General features: G+C 42.2%; 1 protein-coding gene and 1 pseudogene across 2 annotated transcripts in view; both read right to left on the minus strand.

Moving 5' to 3' along the window:
• Positions 1-3,381, minus strand: part of LOC110536820 (protocadherin gamma-A5) — a 57,438-nt gene extending 54,057 nt beyond the window's left edge. The window contains exon 1 of one of the 2 annotated variants that reach the window (XM_090192039.1): positions 1,142-3,381. In XM_090192039.1, coding sequence (XP_090048165.1) covers positions 1,142-1,144 — 3 coding nt within the window. In that variant the 5' untranslated portion in view covers positions 1,145-3,381. The remainder of the gene's footprint in view (positions 1-1,141) is intronic. The other variant, XM_090192041.1, reaches the window with a different exon arrangement.
• Positions 1,201-3,315, minus strand: LOC110537219 (protocadherin gamma-A11 pseudogene; annotated as a pseudogene).
• Positions 3,382-23,580: the final 20,199 nt, after the last annotated feature.

Raw genomic sequence — 23,580 nt, forward strand, 5'->3', positions numbered from 1 at the left:
AGCCACTTTTAAGCCAAAGTGTCACTTTTCTGTGTATGCTTTACACAGAGGAGTGCAAGAGAAGGCTGGTTCTGACTGGCATATAGACTTGGATGGAACATGTTCTTCATTAGAGACTTGGAAGCTGCGAGTATGACCCTGGGCTGACCTCAGGGAAAACAGGCTGGCCTTTTTACACTAGCTTTATCATGGTGTGATGCCAGGGTCAACAGTCTAGTGTCTTCACATAGCCCAAAATAACAGATGTGTAAGCCTGCAGCAGGACGTGTGTAGGTTGTTTTGGGGAACATGTGGAAGTTGTACTATGGGATAGACGGCTTCATGCTTCACTGCCTCTTCACATTGTCATTTCCACCTCTGGGTGAGACATTAAACTCTGGGTGATTCTGCTCGAGACCAGAGTTGAAAAGTCTGCCCTTGATTGACAAATTCAGGTTTTCTTTAAGACCATAGAAATGTGCACAGCTATCATCAGCAAGATCTACCTGAAAATAAAAGGCATTAACACAGTTAGATGTTAAAAATGTCTTCAGCATTTAGCTTCCTTTAAAACGTTTCTGACATAGCTTAGTCCCTAATGTTTTCATGGCAGAACAAATACTGCTGCATGAGTACGAAAATGTCTCCTGATTTGCATTCTTCAATGGTTAAAAATCTAAATGTGTGACAATTGTATCCATCTCCAGAATGAGTTAACTTTACCCTAAAGGCTTTGAGCCTCTTCTGACCCAAGGCCAAAGTGAAAATCTGGTAATATGGAATGACGGGATGACCCAGGGGTCGCCCAGTTGTCCAATGATGGGTCAAAGGATGCAACAGCCAAGGAGCATGAATGCAACAGACAAGGAGCATTACTTTCAGTAATCATTGACCTGTGTTTCACCGCTCATCTTCCCCACTGCCACAAGCCAAGAGCCTTGTCTACCTCTACCTGGGAGCATGGTTCTATTTGACCCAATTCTCATGGTGTTATACCTGTGATCCCACCTCTTGCTCATGGATGAAGGAATTCTAGTATGGATCATCACACACAGTTGAAACTACTGGAAGGAGACCAAACAAATACCTCTCAAATTTCCTCTCTCCCACCCTTTATCTACACCAGTATCACACATGTCATTGACATAACTTTTTTCATTACCATAGTCAAAAATGTTGATTCAATGTCAGTTGTTTCACCGGTTTCATCTGGACTCCTCTTTAGTGCAAGACCAGCCAGCAGTGCACTGTCATTGTAAGATCTGACAAATTTGAAGTCACTGTGCGTGAGCCCGTTGTCAGGTATGCCTCATAATTATTTACATCACGCGTTGAAAAGAGAGAGGGTTGTCAGTTATCATTCACTGATATAACAAGGTTCTGCTTCATATTGTCAGATTCAGAAACGTCCCGTTGTGCCCTGATCTCTCCACTGTGGAGACCAATAGTGAAAAGTCCCGGATCAGTTAACTTCACAATCTGATATGAAAGTCAGGCGTTCTGTCCAGAGTCAGCATCCACAGCTATCACATTGGAAACCAGGGAACACACCAGAGCAGCTATGGGGACCATCTCGGTCATCAAAGAGTTCCCTGCTGGAGCAGTGTATAATATGGGGGGGGGGGGGGGGGGGGGGGGGGGGGGGGAGTCATCATTCTCATCTGTTATGAAGACACTCACAGCCACTTTACTGCTGAGTGGAGGAGAACCATTGTCTCTGGCTACAACGTGGACTTTGAAGCTCCTAAACTGCTCATGATCAAATGCTCTCACAGCACGGATCACCCCCGTGTCTCCGTTGATGGATAAAAATGAGTACACCGAAACACCGTTGATCTCACTGGGCAATAGAGAATAGACCACTGTACCGTTCAGTCTCCAGTCTGGACCTCTGGCAGTAACAGAACACATAACAGGTGTGTTATTTTCAGTCACATAGGCGCTGTAGGATTGTTCTTCAAACACAGGTGGGTTGTCATTCACGTCTGACACAGATACATGAATAGTCTTTGAGGAGGATAAGGGTGGAGAACCCTCGTCAGTGGCAGTGATAGTTCAAATATATTCTGATATTATCTCACGGTCTAATTTAGAGTTATAGTTTTTAATCAAAGGTTTTAGTTTGAACGGAATATTATGTTGAATGGAGCAGCGGACCTATCTATTTCCCCCAGTCTTCATCATGTACATTAATGATGCCACCTTTGTGCCAGGTAACACGTTCTCAGGGATGGGATTTTTCAAAGATTTAAGAATATCACAGGTGCATTGTAATTTCTAACTGTGATTTCAACAATTACTTTTGTCATGGAAACTAAACCAGATCCATCTTTCGCCTGGATAAGCATTTCATAATATGTTTCCAATTCAAAATCTATTAGTCCAATTACTCTGATATCTCCAGTATCCTTTTGAATAGAAAACAGCTTCGTTGCTTTATCAGATATACCACTGAAATCATAGCTCACTTCCCCATGTTGTCCCTCGTCAGCATCCGTGGTACTTACTGTAGCTACCATGGTACCCCAAAGGAGAATTTTCCAGAAGACTGACTTTATAGGCGTCTTGACTAAATACTGGAATATTATCGTTTGCATCCAACACAGTGACGTGTATCACTACAGTTCCAGATCTCTGTGGAGTTCCACCATCAACCGCAGTAAGTAACGTCACCTCCTGCTGTTGTTCTCGATCCAATTCTTTCTCTAACATCAACTCGCCATATTTACCACCGACTGTATTTGTACGAACAGCCAAAACAAAATGTGCATTCCTCTCGAGCGTATAGCTTTGAACTGCGTTTAATCCGATGTCCTCATCATGGGCTTCATCTAGGAAAAAACGTTGCCCTTTATCCGCTGATTCTCTCATTTCTAATTCTATGTGGTCACTAGGAAAGACCAGTGAATTGTCATTTATATTCTGAATTTGAACAGTAATACGGTGTAACTCTAAAGGATTTTCAAGTTCGAGCTCGTATTTCAAAGTACACGAAACCTTGGACCGCACAGCTCTATCTATTGTTTCAGCGATAATCAAATCCCCCGGGTTAGCATTGATATCACAGTAGCGGGTTCTGCTGCCATCCATGTCTAAACGAGCTTCACGCGCCAACAGCCTCTTAGCATCCAACCCGAAATCCTTTGCTACATTTCCGACCACAGATCCACGTTTCATCTCCTCCGGAATAGAATAGCTCACATCTCCGTGGCTCGTGTTCAGTTTTAACAGAGAAAGGAGAGACACACAGTATTGAGTCAGAGAAAAGGTTGTGTCCCATCTTCGAGGTAATCCTGCTGAAATGCTGCATAGTCTGGTTGTTCTTGATGAAAACATATTTAAATGAAATAATATAGGTTGTACAGCAGTAGGCTAAACGAAGAGAAGAGACGCAGCGCCAACAACCAGATTATCCAGTGAAATTATTATGTCACGCAGAGGGTGTTTTCTTGCTTTGAATATTACGGTTGTGGGAGGAGAGGCTGAGGAGAGATATATCTGTTCACGCCTGGTGTATAGCGACACACTGAGTATTTATATCAACACTGCCGTTACTGACTGTAAAAAAAGGGGGGGGGGGGGGGGTGGATTTGAGGCTCAACATTTTTAGAAACCCATTTTTCTATGTCTGACAGTTGATGAAATAAGCGATAGTCTACACTTCACACGCTTTAGGCTATATTATAGTAAACAATCAAAGTCAGAGGTAGCCTATACGGTAGTCTGCTATCATAAAATCCGACATTGAACTACAGAAGACTTCGCAAGACGTTGGAAAACATCACAAAGAATTGCAAAAACAGCAGCAGAGTATTAACAAACAAACAAACATCACACTAAATCAAATCCGTATTCACTGTATAGTCTCAAGTAAATCCTCCATTTTATAAACGGATGTATCTATGCTAGATTTCAAATAATTAGATACATTTTCCTGAAGCACCATTGATATGTAAAATAACGAATAATCATATGAAATAATGATTTAAAATGGTCGTAAAAATCCCTGATGACATTCCTTAGAAAAAGGTAAGACCAGAAAAAGTTAAACTATCGATATCTTTAACCTTCCTGCTGTGTTCCGGTCGAATTGGACGGATTTACAAGTTTTCTCTCTGAAAAATGTAGTTAATTTAATCTGATTGTCATAAGGTTCCATGACTTTGTCCACACAGGGAATCTGGACACCCAAAATACATTTGGATGATTTTCACTACATTCTGGGTGTTTTATTTAACGTTTGTACACTTGTGATGTTCCCTGTCAAAAAAATTACTTGTCATTAGAAATTAATGGGTGAGACTACAATTAGTGTAGAAAATTGAGTTCAGGCACATGCACATTCATCAGATGCACACACTTCCTCTCCCAGACCCCACATGCATGTGTGTCTGAGCACACACACCTCACTCCCCTTCTTGGCTTCCACTGCAACCCCCACGGGAACCTTTCCCCAAGATAATATTTCCCCACTGGAACCACACCTGTTGGCATTCTCACAAACAATCACAGCATTGTTTCAATAATATATAGAACTTTTCTCGCAGCTCTAGTATACAATGCTTTTTGATGCCTGTGGCACCACAATGGCCAAACGATATATTGCATGTGAGGCTCTTGATCATATCTTTGATAATGACACTGGTGAGGAGAAGAGAGACCTTGTTAAACTTTGACACAAAGTCGTCTGTGATAAATAGCACAATATGTTTCATCTGAGTATTTGTTATAGTCAGAATAATCCGTACATTATGCTTTTTTTTAAACTCAAAAACGAGTTGTATGAGCTCAGGTCAATGAGGCCTACGGGCCACAAATAGCAAATAGAAATTCAAAACTTGTAATGTTCACAATAACTTAAGTTGATAAAAAAATCTAACACAACATTATGTGATCATATATGGATTAATATGGATTTATAATCAGCTATAAAGGTGCGGTCATTTTAGACCGGGAACACATAATTAATTAACATGAAACGAACACAACAGGAGGGTAAATCTGTCCTCTGCATTGGCCATGCAGCATTTATGGTGACATGGCCTCTGCAGAAGTCAGGGCATTCATACTTCTTGCGATTCACGGAGCAGCGCAGAGCTGTTGAGCAGGGCTGTTGTGAAGGAAGTTGTCCAGGAAGTGAGTTTGTGTTTATACGGGACCTCCCGCCCCCACCTACCGTCAATCTATCATGTCAATGAGGAGCTATACGGAGCCCGACGCATTGTTACGATATTTGGGATCTGCACGGCTACGCGGTACAGACCTCAAATTGTCCTCTGCATGCCTCTGGAGGCTACGCAATTGCGTCCGTACTCATTTTCCGATCAACCATAATTGTCTTTTAGTCATTCCATTCCGGAAGCCTGCAGAGATGTGGGCGCTGTCCATAATAGTGGTGCTGAAATACCAACGACCTCGAATAGGCGAACGGTTGCCATAGGATCTCTTAAACCTTGCGTCGACTCTACACGAAAAAAGACAGAAAGACACTTTTGGCAAATATTTAGAGCCTGTGGCTACCCATTTCAAGTTTCACTATGTCCAGAAATGGTTAAAAACATTAAAAAGTGGGCGCTGAATCAAAATAATTTCATGGACAAATTTATCATTAAAGAGAGGAGCAAAACCAATGGCAGACAGTAAGCACACTGGAACAGTTTACTACATTTATTGAATTGAGTCTAGGCTAAACATGCTACCATCCTACCATGCTTTAAATGCTTATGAGCCTTAAGTGGATATTCAAACTGCACATTTCAATTTGGTAACTCAGTAAATTATATCAGACCACTGTTATCTTACCTCATCACAATCTTATGCACTGTTCTGAGTAAGTGTACTTTCTCCAATAGGCTCAACTTGCATAGTTGGGAGGGAAATACGCACTGGGAATGGCGACTCCTCCATCAAACAACATTTTAGGCTTTCTCCTATGGCAGAACCTAATGGCCAGGATGACAATATGAAAGTTAGGAAAAAAGTGGTGAAAGAAACCAGTGCGATGATCAAATGGGAAGTTAGTTTGAAACTATCCTCAGAAGCCATGTCTTTCAGTTCTGGAACTTCAGCCAAGTTATCTGATATTAGTAAATATACATCACAGGTTGTAGAGAGAGAGGGTTGTCCGTTATCATTCACTGATATCACAAGGTTCTGCTTCATACGGTCAGATTCAGAAATGTCCCACTGTGCCCTGATCTCTCCACTGTGGAGATCAATAGTGAAAAGTCCCCGATCATTCGATTTCACTATCTGATATGAAAGCCAGGCGTTCTGTCCAGAGTCAGCATCAACAGCTATCACCTTGGAAACCAGGGAACACACCAGAGCAGCTTTAAGGACCATCTCGGTCATCAAGGAGTTCCCTCCTGGAGCAAGGTATAATATCTGGGGAGAGTTATCATTCTCATCTGTTATGAAGACACTCACAGTCACGTTACTTCTGAGTGGAGGAGAATCATTGTCTCTGGCTACAACGTGGACGTTGAAGATCCTAAACGGCTCATAATCAAATTATCGAACAGCTTGGATCCGCCCGTGTCTCAATTAATGGATAACAATGAGGACCCCGGAACACCGTTGATCTCACTGGGCAATAGAGAATAGACCACTGTACCGTTCTGTCTCCAGTCTGGGCCTCTGGCAGTAACAGAACACATAGAGGAGCCAGGCTTGTTATTTTCAGTCACATAGGCGCTGTAGGATTGTTCTTCAAATACAGGTGGGTTGTCATTCATGTCTGACACAGATAAATTAATAGTCTTTGAGAAGGATAAGGGTGGAGACCCCTCGTCAGTGGCAGTGATAGTTAAGTTAAAATCTGATACTATTTCACAAACTAATTTGATTGTAGTTAGCAGAGAGTAATAGTTTCTGATTGAGGGGTTTTACTTTAAAAGGAACATTCTGTTGAATGGAGCAGCTGACCTGTCTATTTCCCTCAGTCTTCATTCTGTACATTTAATGATGCCCACCTTTGTGCCATGTAACACATTCTCAGGGGTGGGATTTCTAAACGATTTGATAAATATGTTTGGTGCATTGTCATTCACATCTGTGATTTCGATAATAACTTTACAATTTAAGGCTGACCCAAACCATCTTCTGCCTGTACTCTTATTTCGTAATATGTTTCCTCTTCGAAGTCAATGGGGCCAATTATGTTTATTTCCCCGGTTGTCTTGTTCATAGAAAACAGCTTCCCAGCTTTGTTACTTATACGTCTGAGTTCATAGATCACCTCATCATTAGGTCCCTCATCTGCATAAGTAGCCGTCACTGTACTGTGCCTAAAATAGAATTTTCGGGTAGACTGACCTTGTAAACGTAAAAACTGTAAAACTTGTAAAAACTGAAATATTATCATTAGCATCTAGAACAGTGACATGTATATGTACCAGATCTCTGTGTAGTCCCACCATCAACCACAGTAAGTAACAATGTCACCTCCTGCTGTTGTTCTCGATCTAACTCCTTCTCTACAACTAACTCACTGTATTTCCCACCATCTGGGTTTGAATGAACACCCAAAACAAATTGTTTGTGTTTTATCCTATATTATCCTATATTTATCCTAACTGCGTTTTATCCTAAATCGGCATCATGAGGCTCACTCAGAAGGAAGCGCGTTCATCTACCAACAGGCTCTTGGATTTGTAATTGAACTCGTTTTCTTTTTTAGAAATGAAGCCTCGTAAAACTATAAGGTCCCATGAGATTTAGGGTAGACTGTTTCAATAAAAAGTGTGAGCGTGATTGCCCGCTGGGAAGTAAAACAAATATAGCATACAAATGGGATTAATGTGTTATTCAATTTCAAACATTACTTACAAAATATATCTAGTTATACTTAAGTATTAGGGGGATATTTTTTTTAAAAACTGATAGGTCGAGAATGAGCACTGTCCCACTGAAAAATACGCTTCTCGGTGGCGCTGTCCATCTGTGTGGTTCTGAAACACTACTGGCGTAGCTTCCTCGGAATTGACCATGATGGATATGTATTTTCAATGTGTGAATCTATTGATTTAAGTCACAGTAATTTTTACTGAAACGGAATATATTAAAATATTAGAAAAACTTGAATTTAGCAGAAAAAGAAAACCTCGGATACAGTGCTGGAAAGGAGAACATGCCACATTGATATTACTGAGTAGTAGTGAGAAGATGTGTCTTACACATTATTGAATTTCAGTTTAGGGGTGAACAAGGTGCCGATATGCACCAGTAGGCTACAGACGGAATAGAATACGTAGCCTGATTTGAATGTTCTAGTCTATTTCTCACGATACAAAATAACAGCCTAGAATAATACATACATTCAAGCTAATAGAAAAACAGTAGATGCCGCCAATGACCAATAATAAACACATTCAGGCTAATAGAAGTACAGTAGATGCCGCCAATGACCAACAATAAACACATTCAGGCTAATAGAAGTACAGTAGATGCCGCCAATGACCAATAATAGACACATTCAGGCTAATAGAAGTACAGTAGATGCAGCCAATGACCAATAATAAATACATTCAGGCCAAAAGAAGAACAGTAGTTAGTCTTCTGATGACTTAATTTTGCTCCAGACTGCCATACCACATTTTTTATTTTGTTATTTAGCAGAAGCTCTTATCCAGAGCGACTTATAGGATAAATTAAGGTTAAGTGCCTTGATCAAGGGCACATCGACAGATTGTTCATCTAGTCGATTTGGTGATTCGAACCTGCAACCTTCTTGTTACTGGCCCAATGCTCTTAATACTAGAACCCAAACCATATGTTGCTGACATACCTGCTAACAAAACATAGGGTAATGCATTTCAGATTTGCACGTTTGCTATTAGACAAACTGCAAATTAGTAAGATCTCATCTGAAAACCATGTTACCATTCCCATAAATCCTAAATAAAGGCATCTCACTGGGCACATACTGGTTGAATCAACTTTGTTTCCACGTCATTTCAGTGATATTAGGTTGAACCAATGTGTAATAGATATTGAATTGACGTCTGTGTTCAGTGCAGTGGGTAACCTCAAAGTCTCCTGCAGCGTTGATACTCCTTCTAATAAGTTACCTGGGCTCCTCTTCAGTGTCTGATCAGCCTGCAGCATGCTGTCATGTTATAATATGCAATCTGTCAGGTTATAATCTGATATTATCTCATGGTCTAGCTCATCTGTATTTACCAGAGAATAATAGTTTTTGATTGAGGGGTTTAGTTTGAAAGGAACATTTTGTTGAATGGAGCAGGGGACCTGCCTATTTCCCTGTACATTAATAATGCCCACCTCTGTGCCAGGTAACACATTTTCAGGGATGGGATTGGTCAGAGATGTCCAATGTATTAGCGGGGAATTTCTACGACTATATTGGCAAATGACCTCAATCCTGAGGCATATTTGGCTTGGATACTTATTTCATAAATGGACTCTTTCGAAGTCCATCCGTCCAGCTAGACTGATGTCTCCCATTTTTCGGGTCAAGATAAAATAATGTATTAAATTCCACTGAGATGGGTCCAAAACTGTACATATCTTCCCTATTTGCTCCCTCATCTGCATCTGTTGCCGTCAGAGTAATAACTAATGAACCTAATTGAGAATTGTCGGCCACACTGACCATATAGACGTCCTGGCTAAGTACTGGAATATTATAATTTGCATCTAGAATAGTAACGGGTATAAATAACTACAGTGCACACACATGATAACACAAGCACTTTACACACACATACACATGGATTTTGTATTGTAGATACAGTATGTGGTAGTTGCCTGAGGGAACACACTTCATGGGTTGTGGAAAGTGTTATGAAATGTAATGTCATGTAACATTTTGTAATTGTATAACTGCCTTAAAACGTCTTATGGCTGGGGGGCAGTATTGAGTAGCTTGGATGAATAAGTTGCCCAAAGTAAACGGCCTGCTCCTCAGTCTCAGTTGCTAATATATGCATATCATCATTACTATTGGATAGGAAACACTCTAAAGTTTCTAAAACTGTTTGAATGATGTCTGTGAGTATAACATAACTCATATGGCAGGCAAAATCCTGAGGAGAAATCAAAACAGGAAGTGAGAAATCTGAGCTTGGTATGTATTCACCACAGTTCCCATTAAAATCCCCTTGAGAAATTAATGATGTTGCACTTCCTAGGACTTCCACTAGATGTCATTCTCATCTGTTATGAAGACACTCACAGCCACGTTACTGCTGAGTGGAGGAGAACCATTGTCTCTGGCTACAACGTGGACTTTGGAGCTCCTTAACTGCTCTTAATCAAATGCTCTAACAGTGTGGATCACCCCCGTGTCTCCGTTTATGGATACAAATGATGAAACCGGAACCCCATTGACTTTATTGGGTAATATAAAATATACCACAGTACCGTTCTGTCTCCAGTCTGGGTCTCTGGCTGTAACAGAACACATAGAGGAGACAGGTGTGTTATTTTCAGTCACATAGGTGCTGTAGGATTGTTCTTCAAAGACAGGTGAGTTGTTATTTATATCAGAAACGTAGAAAATCAAAATAACACTTGATGACAAGGACGGCGTTCCTCCATCGGTTGCTATTATGTTGACATTATACACAGATATTTACTCCTGATCCAGGGGGGCTCTGTTCATTAAGGTGAAGTAGTTTCTAAATGGTGTTTAAAATGTAGGTTTTCCACAATGAAGCCCTTCACTCTGCTGTTCTCTCCATGGTCCTTGTCCTTAACATTAATAACAGCTATTTCAGTGCCTGCTGGATCGTTCTCTGGAATCGGTAACGGATTTTACAGTTATTGTGGGTGCATTGTCATTTATGTCAGTTATTTCTACAAGGACTTTGCAGTGTCCAAGCTTGACCTCCGCCTGAATCACTTCATAAGACGAGGCCTTTTTGTGGTCAAGCTCGCCTACTACTGTAATCTCCCCCCTGTTTTGGTCAATGTGGAATAAACCCTTGCTGCTTTGCTGTCCTTGCTGCTTTTCTGTCCTTGCTGCTTTGCTGTCCTTGCTGCTTTGCTGTCCTTGCTGCTTTGCTGTCCTTGCTGCTTTGCTGTCCTTGCTGCTTTCAGACACATTTCATGTAATACGCTTTTTGACCATTTGCTCCCTCATCATTATCAGATGCAGTAACCTTGACAACAGAGTTGCCTGGACTTAAATTTTTAATCACGTTAACTGTATAAAGAGTTTGTGTGAAAACATGGGCGTTACCATTAACATATATGCCGACAACCTATATGACGAGGATTACCCCCATCAATTGCCGTCAGTGTTAGAGAATGCTCCCCTTCTTTCTCTCGGTCAAGGTTATTTTTCAAAACATGTTCCACAACTTTCTTTACTGCCTTTTGATTCCAACACAAAGTACTTAAGTCTCGAGCCAAGGCTATTTTAAATCGACTCCCAGTTGGAGCGGTCTCGCTTATTTCCAATTTGATGAAAACCTTTGGGAAAATGGGAGGGTTATCATTATTATTATTATTGTCCTGTATGTCCACCACGATATTATGCAGTTCCAAAGGGTTCTCCAAGCTGAACTCAAAATGCAAGAGGCAGGGTTCCACAAAGCATCTCCCTGTCGATTATATAGAGAACAATGAGATCTCCAGAGTACAGTTTCTGTCCCTGGTAATCAACTCGGGCTTTCCGAACCCTCAGTCGCCTAACATCCAAACGAAGGTTGGATTACATGTTTTGTCTTTGTCTCTTCGGGAACAGAATATATAATGTCCGCAACAGAGGCCTGAATGATGGTAAGAAAAATCACAGTACACTGCATACGCCATTTAGATCCGCACGGTGTAGTAAATATCGACATTCACTTAGGCCAATGGCTATGTGTCACGTTCTGACCTTAGTTCTTTTGTTATGTCTTTGTTTTAGTATGGTCATGGCGTGAGTTGGGTGGGTTGTCTATGTTCCTTTTTCTATGATTTGAGATTTCTGTGTTTGGCCTGGTATGGTTCTCAATCAGAGGCAGCTGTCAATCGTTGTCCCTGATTGAGAATTATACTTAGGTAGCCTGGTTTCACTTTTGAGGTGTGGGTGATTCTTTTCTGTTCTGTGTTTTATTTCACCGTTCAGGACTGTTCGTTTTGTTGTTTTATTGTTTTTGTTTCAGTGTTCACTATTCTTATTAAAAACCAAGATGAACACTTACCACGCTGCGCTTTGGTCCTCTCCTTCATACGACGACCATTACACAATGTCACAAAAAAATTCTAAATATGTCAACAAGTACAGCACTTTATGTTCCGCAGTGCACACAATGGCCGAGTGGATAAATCCTGCTCATATAGTTAAAAACGAAACGGGAGTGTTTAAAGGCCCAATTTTAATTTATTTGTTTATTTCACCTTTATTTAACCAGGTAGGCTAGTTGAGAACAAGTTCTCATTTGCAACTGCGACCTGGCCAAGATAAAGCAAAGCAGGGTGACACAAACAACAACACAAAGTTACACATGGAGTAAACAATAAACAAGCCAATAACACAATAAACAAATCAATGACACAGTAGAAAAAATAAAGTCTATTTACAGTGTGTGCAAAAGGCATGAGGAGGTAGGCAATAAATAGGCCATAGGAGCGAATAGTTACAATTGAGCGAATGAACACTGGAGTGATAAATGAGCAGATGATGATGTGCAAGTGGAGATACTGGTGTGCAAAAGAGGAGAAAAGTAAATTAAATAAAAACAGTCTGGTGATGAGGTAGGTAGATTGGGTGGGCTATTTACAGATGGACCATGTACAGCTGCAGCGATCGGTTACCAAAATGTTCAAGCTTCAAATTTTAAAAATGAATCTCTCCAGAAAAAAGTATCTCACTGTTGCTGCCTGTTATAGACCCACCTCAGCTCCCAGCTGTGCCCTGGACACCATATGTGAATGTATTGCCCCCCATCTATCTTCAGAGTTCGTTCTGTTAGGTGACCTAAACTGGGATATGCTTAATACCCCGGCAGTCCTACAATTTAAGCTAGATGCCCTCAATCTCACACAAATGATCAAGGAAACCACCAGGTACAACCCTAAATCCGTAAACATGGGCACCCTCATAGATATTATCCTAACCAACATGCCCTCCAAATACACCTCTGCTGTTTTCAATCAGAATCTCAGCGATCACTGCCTCATTACCTGCATCCGCTATGGGTCCGCGGTCAAACGACCACCCCTCATCACTGTCAAACGCTCCCTAAAACACTTCTGCGAGCAGGCCTTTCTAATTGACCTGGCCCGGGTATCCTGGAAGGATATTAACCTCATCCCGTCAGTCGAGGATGCCTGGTAGTTCTTTAAAAGTAATTTCCTCACCGTCTTAAATAAGCATGCCCCTTTCAAAAAATGCAGAACTAAGAACAGATATAGCCCTTGGTTCACTCCAGACCTGACAGCCCTTGACCAGCACAAAAACATCCTGGGTCGGACTGCAATAGCATTGAATAGTCCCCGCGATATGCAACTGTTCAGGGAAGTCAGGAACCAATACACACAGTCAGTCAGGAAAGCAAAAGCTAGCTTTTTCAAACAGAAATTTGCATCCTGTAGCTCTAACTCCAAAAAGCTTTGGGACACTGTAAAGTCCATGGAGAACAAGAGCACCTCCTCCCAGCTGCCCACTGCACTGAGGCTAGGTAACACGGTCACCACCGATAAATCCATGATAATCGAAAATTTCAATAAGCATTTCTCTACGGCTGGCCATGCTTTCCTACTGGCTACCCCAACCCCGGCCAACAGCTCCTCATCCCCCGCAGCTACTTGCCCAAGCCTCCCCGGCTTCTCCTTCACCCAAATCCAGATGGCAGATATTCTGAAAGAGCTGCAAAACCTGGACCCGTACAAATCAGCTGGGCTAGACCCTCTCTTTCTAAAATTATCCGCCGCCATTGTTGCAACCCCTATTACCAGCCTGTTCAACCTCTCTTTCGTATTATCCGAAATCCCTAAAGATTGGAAATATGCCACGGTCATCCCCCTCTTCAAAGGGGGTGACACTCTAGACCCAAACTGTTATGGACCTATATACATCCTGCCCTCCCTTTCTAAAGTCATCTAAAGCCAAGTTAATAAACAGATCACTGACCATTTTGTATCCCGCTGTGCAATCCGGTTTCCGAGCTGGTCATGGGTGCACCTCAGCCACACTCAAGGTACTAAACGATATCATAACTGCCATCGATAAAAGACAGTACTGTGCAGCTATCTTCATCGACCTGGCCAAGGCTTTCGGCTCTGTCAATCACCGTATACTTATCGGCAGACTCAATAGCCTTGGTTTCTCAAATGACTGCCTCGCCTGGTTCACCAACTACTTCACAGACAGAGTTCAGTGTGTCAAATCGGAGGGCCTGTTGTCCGGACCTCTGGCAGTCGCTACCACAGGATTCAATTCTCGGGCCGACTCTTTTCTCTGTATATATCAATGATGTAACTCTTGCTGCGGGTGATTCCCTGATCAACCTCTACGCTGACGACACCATTCCGTATACATCTGACCCTTTTTGGACACTGTGTTAACTAACCTCCAAATGAGCTTCAATGCCATGCAACACTCATTCCGTGGCCTCCAACTGCTCTTAAACGCTAGTAACCCTGGTTCGATTCCAGGCTGTATCACAACCGGGCTTGATTGGGAGTCCCATAAGGCGGTGCACAACTGGCCCAGTGTCATCCGGGTTTGGCCGGGGTAGGCCGTCATTGTAAATAAGGATTTGTTCTTAACTGACTTGCCTAGGTTAATAATAATAATAATAATAAAGATTAAATAAAATAATACAAAATTGAAAACAATTGTATAAGTCTCCGCACAGCAGAGTCTGGACCATTTCAGCACCATGGACAGCGGTGACTACCGCTCTTTTCCCTTGCAAAAGAGCCATTGGTTTCAGTAGGATTTCCCTGTTAAAATAAAGGTTAAATAAAAACCATAAATAAATACTAGGCCTACTGCATGTTGTTCAGAGGATCTAATTGTAATTATAAATTGAGTAGTTTAAGTACTGGATGCTGAGACTAAAAATAGTGGTGTTTCAGACAAAATACCACACAAAATTACTTGTTTACTTTTCCAATGACTTGGTAACCAGTTTATAATAGCAGCAAGGCACCTCGGGGGTTTGTGGTATATAGTCAATATACCACGGCTAACGGCTGTATCCAGGCACTCTGCATTGCATCGCGTCTAAGAACAGCCCTAAACCGTGGTATATTGGCCATATTAAGCAATAAGGTGCCTTATTGCTTAATCACGCATCCCCAGCTATGTTCATATTTGATTGGGTAAGGATATGCAGGTTGTATAGATTGGACCGCTCTAAAGGGATTGGTGTATACTGTAAAACCCATCACGTAAAGAGATGAGCCAGAATCTCTCTTCAGGCGCATCACTGCCACATACAGGCACTACCTTGGTTGCATTTAGACAGGCAGCCCAATTCTGATATTTTATTCCACTAATTGGTCTTTTAAAATAATCACATCAGATCTTATTAAGAGCTGATCTAATTGGTCAAAAAAGATCAGAAGTGGGCTGCCTAACTAAATGCAGCCTTTGAGCCACGTGCTAGACAACAGCATAGGCAGCCAGTATCTCTCAATAACTGCAATGTGCAATATAAATCACAAAGGATCTGCTGATAGACAGATTTACAGTAATGAAATGCGTGTGCAAAGACCTGCAGCTTATTAGTGTAATATCTGTAGGCCTAGTCAATTTTCAGCAATGTTTTGATTCAAATCTCATTGGCTGCTGCTGGAGACCAGGAGTTTTAGTAAGCCACTGTTGTAACGGTATTCATCGTCTGAAGAAGAGGAGTCATCGGACCAAAGCGCAGCAAGGTAAGTGTTCATGCTTGTTTTATTAAAACTGAACACTATAACAAAAATAAACAAGAGAATAACCGAAACAGTCCTATAAGGTGCAAAACACTAAACAGAAATTAACTACCCACAAAAACCATGTGGGGAAAAGCTATCTAAGTATGGTTCCCAATCAGAGACAATGATAGACAGCTGTCCCTGATTGAGAACCATACCCGGCCAAAAACAAAGAACTACAAAAACATAGAAAAGGGAACATAGAATGCCCACCCAAATCACACCCTGACCAAACCAAAATAGAGACTAAGGTCAGGGCGTGACAACTGTTCCCATCTCAAAAGTATGTATTCTTAATAATTAAAGCTCACCACATAGGCTATAGAGCAAGATATGACAAAAGCAACCCATTTGATTGCAACTTAAATTCATGCCACTTGCGGGCGATTCCTCATTGACAAACCCTGTCAGGCCCTGTCAGGGCAGCACTATTCACAACACTAGTGTAAAGTTTATATCTTGATGGTCATAACACAACTTTTTTGAAGAGTAACAATTCCTGTAATAGCTGAATCCATATTCTGTTTTTGGTTGAATTTAATTTATTTTGGGTAACAGACATACAACAAAAAGTATATTTTGGACCCAGAGGATATCACTTGAAAGTAATAATTAAAATGCTTGTTTCCAGTGGTCCTCGAGCTCCAATGGTAAATTGACACACAAAAGAAAGCACAAATCAATCTCCGTACCAGATGTTACTGTGAGTAACCCATCACTTTATGTATATTTTGGTGAATAAAATAACAGACTGGAATGAGGGTTTCTTACCTGTATAGCCTATATCATGTCCTCTGAAACGGTGGCCACACAAGGAGCAAAGGTCTGTATAACTGTTGCCTTACTAGAACATAAACCATTATACAGAATTACCAAACATGCAAGTCAGTGCAGATACATAGGGTTGTGTGTTGGAGTAGCACAACACACTTTGTTTTACACACAGTGCAATGTTAAAAGATGCATGCACCTACACTCTTAGAAAACAAGGTGCAATCTAGAACCTTTTTGGTTCCATGTAGAAACCTTTTTTGTTTCCAAATAGAACTCTTTTTCCCTGTGTGGAAAGGGTTCTACATGGAACCAAAAAGGGTTCTCCTATAGGGACAGCCAAAGAACCCTTTTCGAACCGCTTTTTCTAAAAGTGTTGTGTGCATGATCACCCAGGCCAGTACATCATATCAGTAGTCTAGGGCAGGCTGCTATATCGTTTGTCAAATTAACCATAATACTTTGAGATGGTCATGTTTCCGTATATATAAAGCCATATTCCAAGTCGGCCTAGACCTATTCTGGGATATAACGATATGAGGGTCACAGCGAGTGTTGGGGAATTCGATCTCTATTTTTGTGTGATCTTAGCATGGCTAGTTTCTTTGTGACGTTCATGATGACAAAAAGTTAAGCCTATGCTAATCAGTCATCACCAAAGAAAGTAAATCCCAATCACCACATAATCAATCAGCATAACAGCTGAAGTCCTGGCTAACAGCAACCTTCTTTTTTTATTTACATGTTGTTGTCTTGGCTTCGGTTAGAAGATGTGCGTTTCAAGTTGTCAACATACTATGGACAACACTTTTCTGCTGTTTGGTAGCTACCTTCTCACAAGTCATTCAGGCAATATATTCCTGCTTGGATTGCAGTTTGGCGCCGTTGACCGCGGCTTGAGAAAGGTTCTGTCTGACGCTTCATTCTGGGAGCATTTGTTTTCGTCTCCCCAAAGGTACTCTCAGCAGTGAGAAGAGGTATGATTTGATTAGAGTTATGGTGTGTTTATGATAAGTGGATAAATGCTGTTTAATTGATGGGGTAACATGGGTTGGTTCATATATGATAAGACAGGGACAACAAAATAAAAACCTCTCTCTTTTTCGTTCGCACATTATGTGCACGCACACACACACACACACACACACACACACACACACACACACACACACACACACACACACACACACACACACACACACACACACACACACACACAGACACACACACGCACACACACACACACACACGCACACACGCAAAAACATAATCAGTAGCACTGACAGTAAACACTCCCAATTGCATGATACATGGGGTTGCATATCATCTCATTTCAGCTTGTGAGTGAACACAGACACGCTCTGCCACATTTCAGCTAATTGACTGCAAAATGAAAATCCAAACAAGTTGATGATGGAATGTCTCAAAAATACTCTGACACCTAACCAGTCTCCGACTTCAGCTCTGATGTCTTTGATGTCCATCATTTCATTCCCTTGATGGCACCTCTCCTGGCCTCTCCCCATGTGAACAGATTCATTGACAGATACAAGGATAGTGCAGTGAATTTGACTCCATCTTCCTCATCTGCCTTGGCATAGCAGCTGTAGCCACTGGATGCCTTAACTCCTCCATCAGTCTTATACTTCCTCCCTTCCTTCCCTCCTACAGACAGTCTTAAACAACACACCCAATATATCTGGTGGCCTGTTTTAAAGGATGCTCTCTAGAGTGATCTGTTTTTAATGATGCCCTCCACCCTTAAGGACACTTTAGGTATCTTGGGTGTGTTTATTGAAGACAAACAGCTGCTGATGTATGGTGGTACATTATAAATGTATATAATTTGAGTCTGTGGGGTTGAGAGAGGTCAATATCAGGAGTGGTGGAAAAAGTACTTGATTGTCACATGTGGGACCTATGCTTGGTGCCCCTTGTGAGTGATTGCCCCAGTTTAGCCTCTGTGAGGGAAGCAGCCTGTATGAGTGAAGCAGCTTGTGAATGATTTTACTCCCAGACTCCCAGATGGCATGGCTGGGTACTCAGCCAGACAAGCCCAGGGGGAAGAGGAAAAAATATTGTCACTGCTTCAGCTCATTCAGGCCCTGGTAAACCTTTAACCCAGGCCAACAGTCAGCCTGTTTCCTTCAATCAAGCCCCCTTATAATTAAATGTCCTCTTCTTACCTTTCTAACCTTCTACTGCCAGTCTATTGTTCTCTTCTTATTACTGTGTTTTTGTTGACTAGATTACCATTGCCGTTGGGATGAAAATGGTGACATATCTTTGAACAAATAAGAGATGACATTGATACATACATACAATGATTATTACCCAAGATGGCATAGCAGTAAGACGTCCTTTGTCCTCGTCTTGTTGTGTCCCGTGTATATATATATATATATTTACACCTTTCTTCGCATATCTTTTACATATTTTATTTTCCAAAAACTCAACTTCAAAACACTCTCGACTAAGCATGCCTCTCCTTAATGTCAATATGCCTTGTCCATTGCTGTTCTGGTCAGTGTTTTTTGCCTTATTTCACTGTAGAGCCTCTAGCCCTGCTCATTATACCTTATACAACCTTTCAGTTCCACCACCCACACATGCGATGACATCATCGCATGTGTGGTGACCTGGCCAAGGCTTTCGACTCTGTCAATCACCACATCCTCATGCCACAGGGTTCAATTCTTGGACCGACTCTCTTCTCTGTATACATCAATGATGTCTCTCTTGCTGCTAGTGAGTCTCTGATCCACCTCTACGCAGATGACACCATTCTGTACACTTCTGGCCCTTCTTTGGACACTGTGTTAACAACCCTCCTGGCAAGCTTCAATGCCACAACTCTCCTTCCGTGGCCTCCAATTCCTCTTAAATACAAGTAAAACTAAATGCATGCTCTTCAACCGATCGCTGTCTGCACCTGCCCGCCTGTCCAACATCACTACTCTGGATGGTTCTGACTTAGAATTGTGGACAACTACAAATACCTAGGTGTCTGGTTAGACTGTAAACTCTCCTTCCAGACTCACATCAAACATCTCCAATCCAAAGTTAAATCTAGAATTGGCTTCCTATTTCGCAACAAAGCATCTTTCACTCATGCTGCCAAACATACCCTTGTAAAACTGACCATCCTACCGATCCTCGACTTCGGCGATGTCATTTACAAAATAGCCTCCGATACCCTACTCAATAAATTGGATGCAGTCTATCATAGTGCCATCCTTTTTGTCACCAAAGCCCCATATACTACCCACCACCGCGACCTGTATGCTCACGTTGGCTGGCCCTCGCTTCATACTCGTCGCCAAACCCACTGGCTCCAGATCATCTACAAGACCCTGCTAGGTAAAGTCCCCCTTATCTCAGCTCGCTGGTCACCATAGCAGCACCCACCTGTAGCATGCGCTCTAGCAGGTATATCTCTGTGGTCTCCCCCAAAACCAATTCTTCCTTTGGCCGCCTCTCCTTACAGTTCTCTGCTGCCAATGACTGGAATGAACTACAAAAATCTCTGAAACTGGAAACACTAATCTCCCTCACTAGCTTTAAGCACCAGCTGTCAGAGCAGCTCACAGATTACTGCACCTGTACATAGCCAATCTATAATTTAGCCCAAACAATTACCTCTCCCCCTACTGTATTTATTTATTTATTTTGCTCCTTTGCACCCCATTATTTCTATCTCTACCTTGCACATTCTTCCACTGCAAATCTACCATTCCAATGTTTTATATGTTCTATATTGTATTTACACATGGCCGAATACAAGTGAACACTTTACCGTGAAATGCTGACTTATAAGCACTTAACCAACAGTGTAGTTCAAGAAGAGTTAAGAAAATATTTACCAAGTAGACTAAAATAAAAAGTAACACAATAACAATAACGAGGCTATATACAGGGGGCACCGGTACCGAGTCACTGTGCGGGGGTACAGGTAAGTTGAGGTAATTTGTACATGTAGGTGGGGGTGAAGTGACTATGCATAGATAATAAACCGTGTGTAGCAGCAGTGTACAAAAATAGGGGGGGTGGGGGGTCAATGTAAATTGTCCGGTGGCGATTTTATTAATTGTTCAACAGTCTTATGTCTTGGGGGTAGAAGCTGTTGAGGAGCCTTTTGGTCCTAGACTTTGTGCTCTGGTACCGCTTGCTGTGCGGTAGTAGTGAAAACAGTCTATAACTTGGGTGACTAGAGTCTGACAATTTTATGGGCTTTCCTCTGACACTGCCTATTTTATAGGTCCTGGATGGCAGGAAGCTTGGCCCCAGTGATGTACTGGGCAGTTTGCACTACCCTCTGTAGTGCCTTAAGGTCAGATGCTGAGCAGTTGCCATACCAGGCGGTGATGCAACCGGTCAGGATGCTCTCGATGGTGCAGCTGTAGAACCTTTTGAGGATCTGGGGACCCATGCTAAATCTTTTCAGTCTATTGAGGGGAAAAAGGTTTTGTTGTGCCCTCTTTACAACTGTCTTGGTATGTTTGGACCATGATAGTTCGTTGGTGATGTAGACACCAAGGAACTTGAAACTCTCGACCCGCTCCACTACAGCCCCGTCAATGTTAATGGGGGCCTGTTAGACCCACCTTCTCCTGTATTCCACGATCAGCTCCTTTTGTTTTGCTCACATTAAGGGAGAGGTTGTTGTCCTGGCACCAGACTGCCAGTTCTCTGACCTCCCCCCTATACGCCATCCCATCGTTGTTGGTGATCAGGCCTACCACTGTTGTGTCAACAGCAAACGTAATTATAGTGTTGGAGTCATGTTTGGCCACACAGTCATGGGTGAACAGGGAATACAGAAGGGGACTAAGTACACACCCCTGAGGGTCCCCAGTGTTGAGGATCAGCGTGACAGACGTGTTGTTGCCTACTCTTACCACCTTGGGGCGGCCCGTCAGGAAGTCCAGGATCCAGTTGCAGAGGGAGGTGTTTAGTCCCAGAGTCCTTAGCTTAGCGATGAGCTTCGTGGGCACTATGTTGTTGAACGCTGAGCTGTAGTCAATGAACAGCATTCTCACATAGGTGTTCCTTTTGTCCAGGTGAGAAAGGGCAGTGTGGAGTGCGATTGAGATTGTGTCATCTGTGGAACTGTTGGGGTGGTATGCAAATTGAAGTGGGCCTAGGGTGTCCGGGCGGATGTTGTTGATGTGAGCCATGACCAGTCTTTCAAAGCACTTCATGGCTACCGATGTGAGTGCCACGTGACTGTAAAAATTTAGGCAAGTTACCTTCACTTCCTTGGGTACAGGGACTATGGTGGTCTGCTTGAAACATGTAGGTATTACAGACTCGGTCAGGGAGAGGTTGAAAATGTCAGTGAAGACACTTTACAGTTGGTCCGTGCATGCTTTGAGTACACGTCCTGGTAATCTGTCTGGCCCAGCGACTTTGTGAATGTTGACTTGTTAAAAGGTTTTGTTCACATTGGCTACCGAGAGCGTTATCACACAGTCATTCAGAACAGCTGGTTCTCTCGTGCATGCTTCAGTGTTGCTTGCCTCGAAGCGAGCATAATATGCATTTAGCTCGTCTTGTTGGCTCGCGTCACTGGGCAGCTCGCGTCTGGGTTTCCCTTTGTAATCCGTAATAGTTTTTAGGCCCTGCAACATTCGAAGAGCGTCAGGGCCGGTGTAGTAGGATTCAATCTTGATCCTGTATTGACGCTTTGCTTGTTTGATGGTTCGTCTGAGGGCATAGCGGGATTTCTTATAACCGTCCAGATTAGTCTCCCACTCAATGAAAGCGGCAGCTTTAGCCTTTAGCTCAATGCGGATGTTGCCTGTAATCCATGACTTCTGGTTGGGGTATGTACATACAGTCACTTTGGGGATGACGTCGTCGATGCACTTATTGATGAAGCCGATGACTGAGGTGGTATACTCCTCAATGCCATTGGATGAATTCCGGGAACATATCCCAGTCTGTGCTAGAAAAACAGTACTGTAGAGTAGCATCCGCGTCATCTGACCACTTCCGTATTGAGCGAGTCACTGGTACTTCCTGCTTTAGTTTTTGCTTGTAAGCAGGAATGAGGAGGATATAATTATGGTAATACTTGCCAAATGGAGGCAGGGGAGAGCTTTGTATGCATCTCTGTGTGTGGAGTAAAGGTGGTCTAGGATTTTTTTTTTTTGGTTGCACATGTGACATGCTGGTAAAAAATTGGCACAAGAAGTAAAAAAATAAGTTATACAAAAAGGCAAAAAAACTAACAAAATAGCGCAATTTGTTGGGAGAATGTAAAATGTCCGCCATGTTCTTCGACGCCATCTTCTAAAACGAGACTGGACCCACTGGACCCGGGTGTAATAAAAGTGTGTGTGTAGGTGAGCACAAGTAAAAATGAAACTAAAATGTTTGCTATGTGACTTCACTCTGTCTTCCTCCTCCCCGGGCCTTCTGTTTCAACATAGCACCAAGAATCTGTCTGTCTCCCACTTTTCTTGCAATCTATGCCCTTTGTAGAGTGTGAAACTACACAATGTCTTGCGGGAACCTCCACAATGTTATTACAATACATTATTTAGATACCTCATTTCGATACATTGTAAAAATTCAGTACTTTCCCACACTCTACCCCAGCCAGGTGCAAATTGGGGGAGGAAAGGAGCGTCTTCCACTTTGGACCCTCAGCCAGCCACAGGACTAGCCCGTCATTATCCAACTCATCAGCAGCCTGCAGGAGGATTTTTTTTTTTTTTTAATTGAATGGTCTTCTTGCCCAAGGAATGAGCCACTCGCATGGCTGTCAATATGATAAGGATGCAACCAGGGCCGACGCGGATAGTGGTTACTCATGTGCAGGACATAAAGTCTATTTTTGAACTGTTCATCCCAGACACCATCCAGAAAATCATTATGGACTGCATTAATATGGAGAAGGTGTGTTTTTGGAGAGAGATGGAAGGAGATGGACCAAACTCATTTACA

The sequence above is a fragment of the Oncorhynchus mykiss genome, chromosome 12 (assembly GCF_057628025.1).
Source record: "Oncorhynchus mykiss isolate SJ-2025 chromosome 12, ASM5762802v1, whole genome shotgun sequence".
Lineage (NCBI taxonomy): Eukaryota > Metazoa > Chordata > Actinopteri > Salmoniformes > Salmonidae > Oncorhynchus > Oncorhynchus mykiss.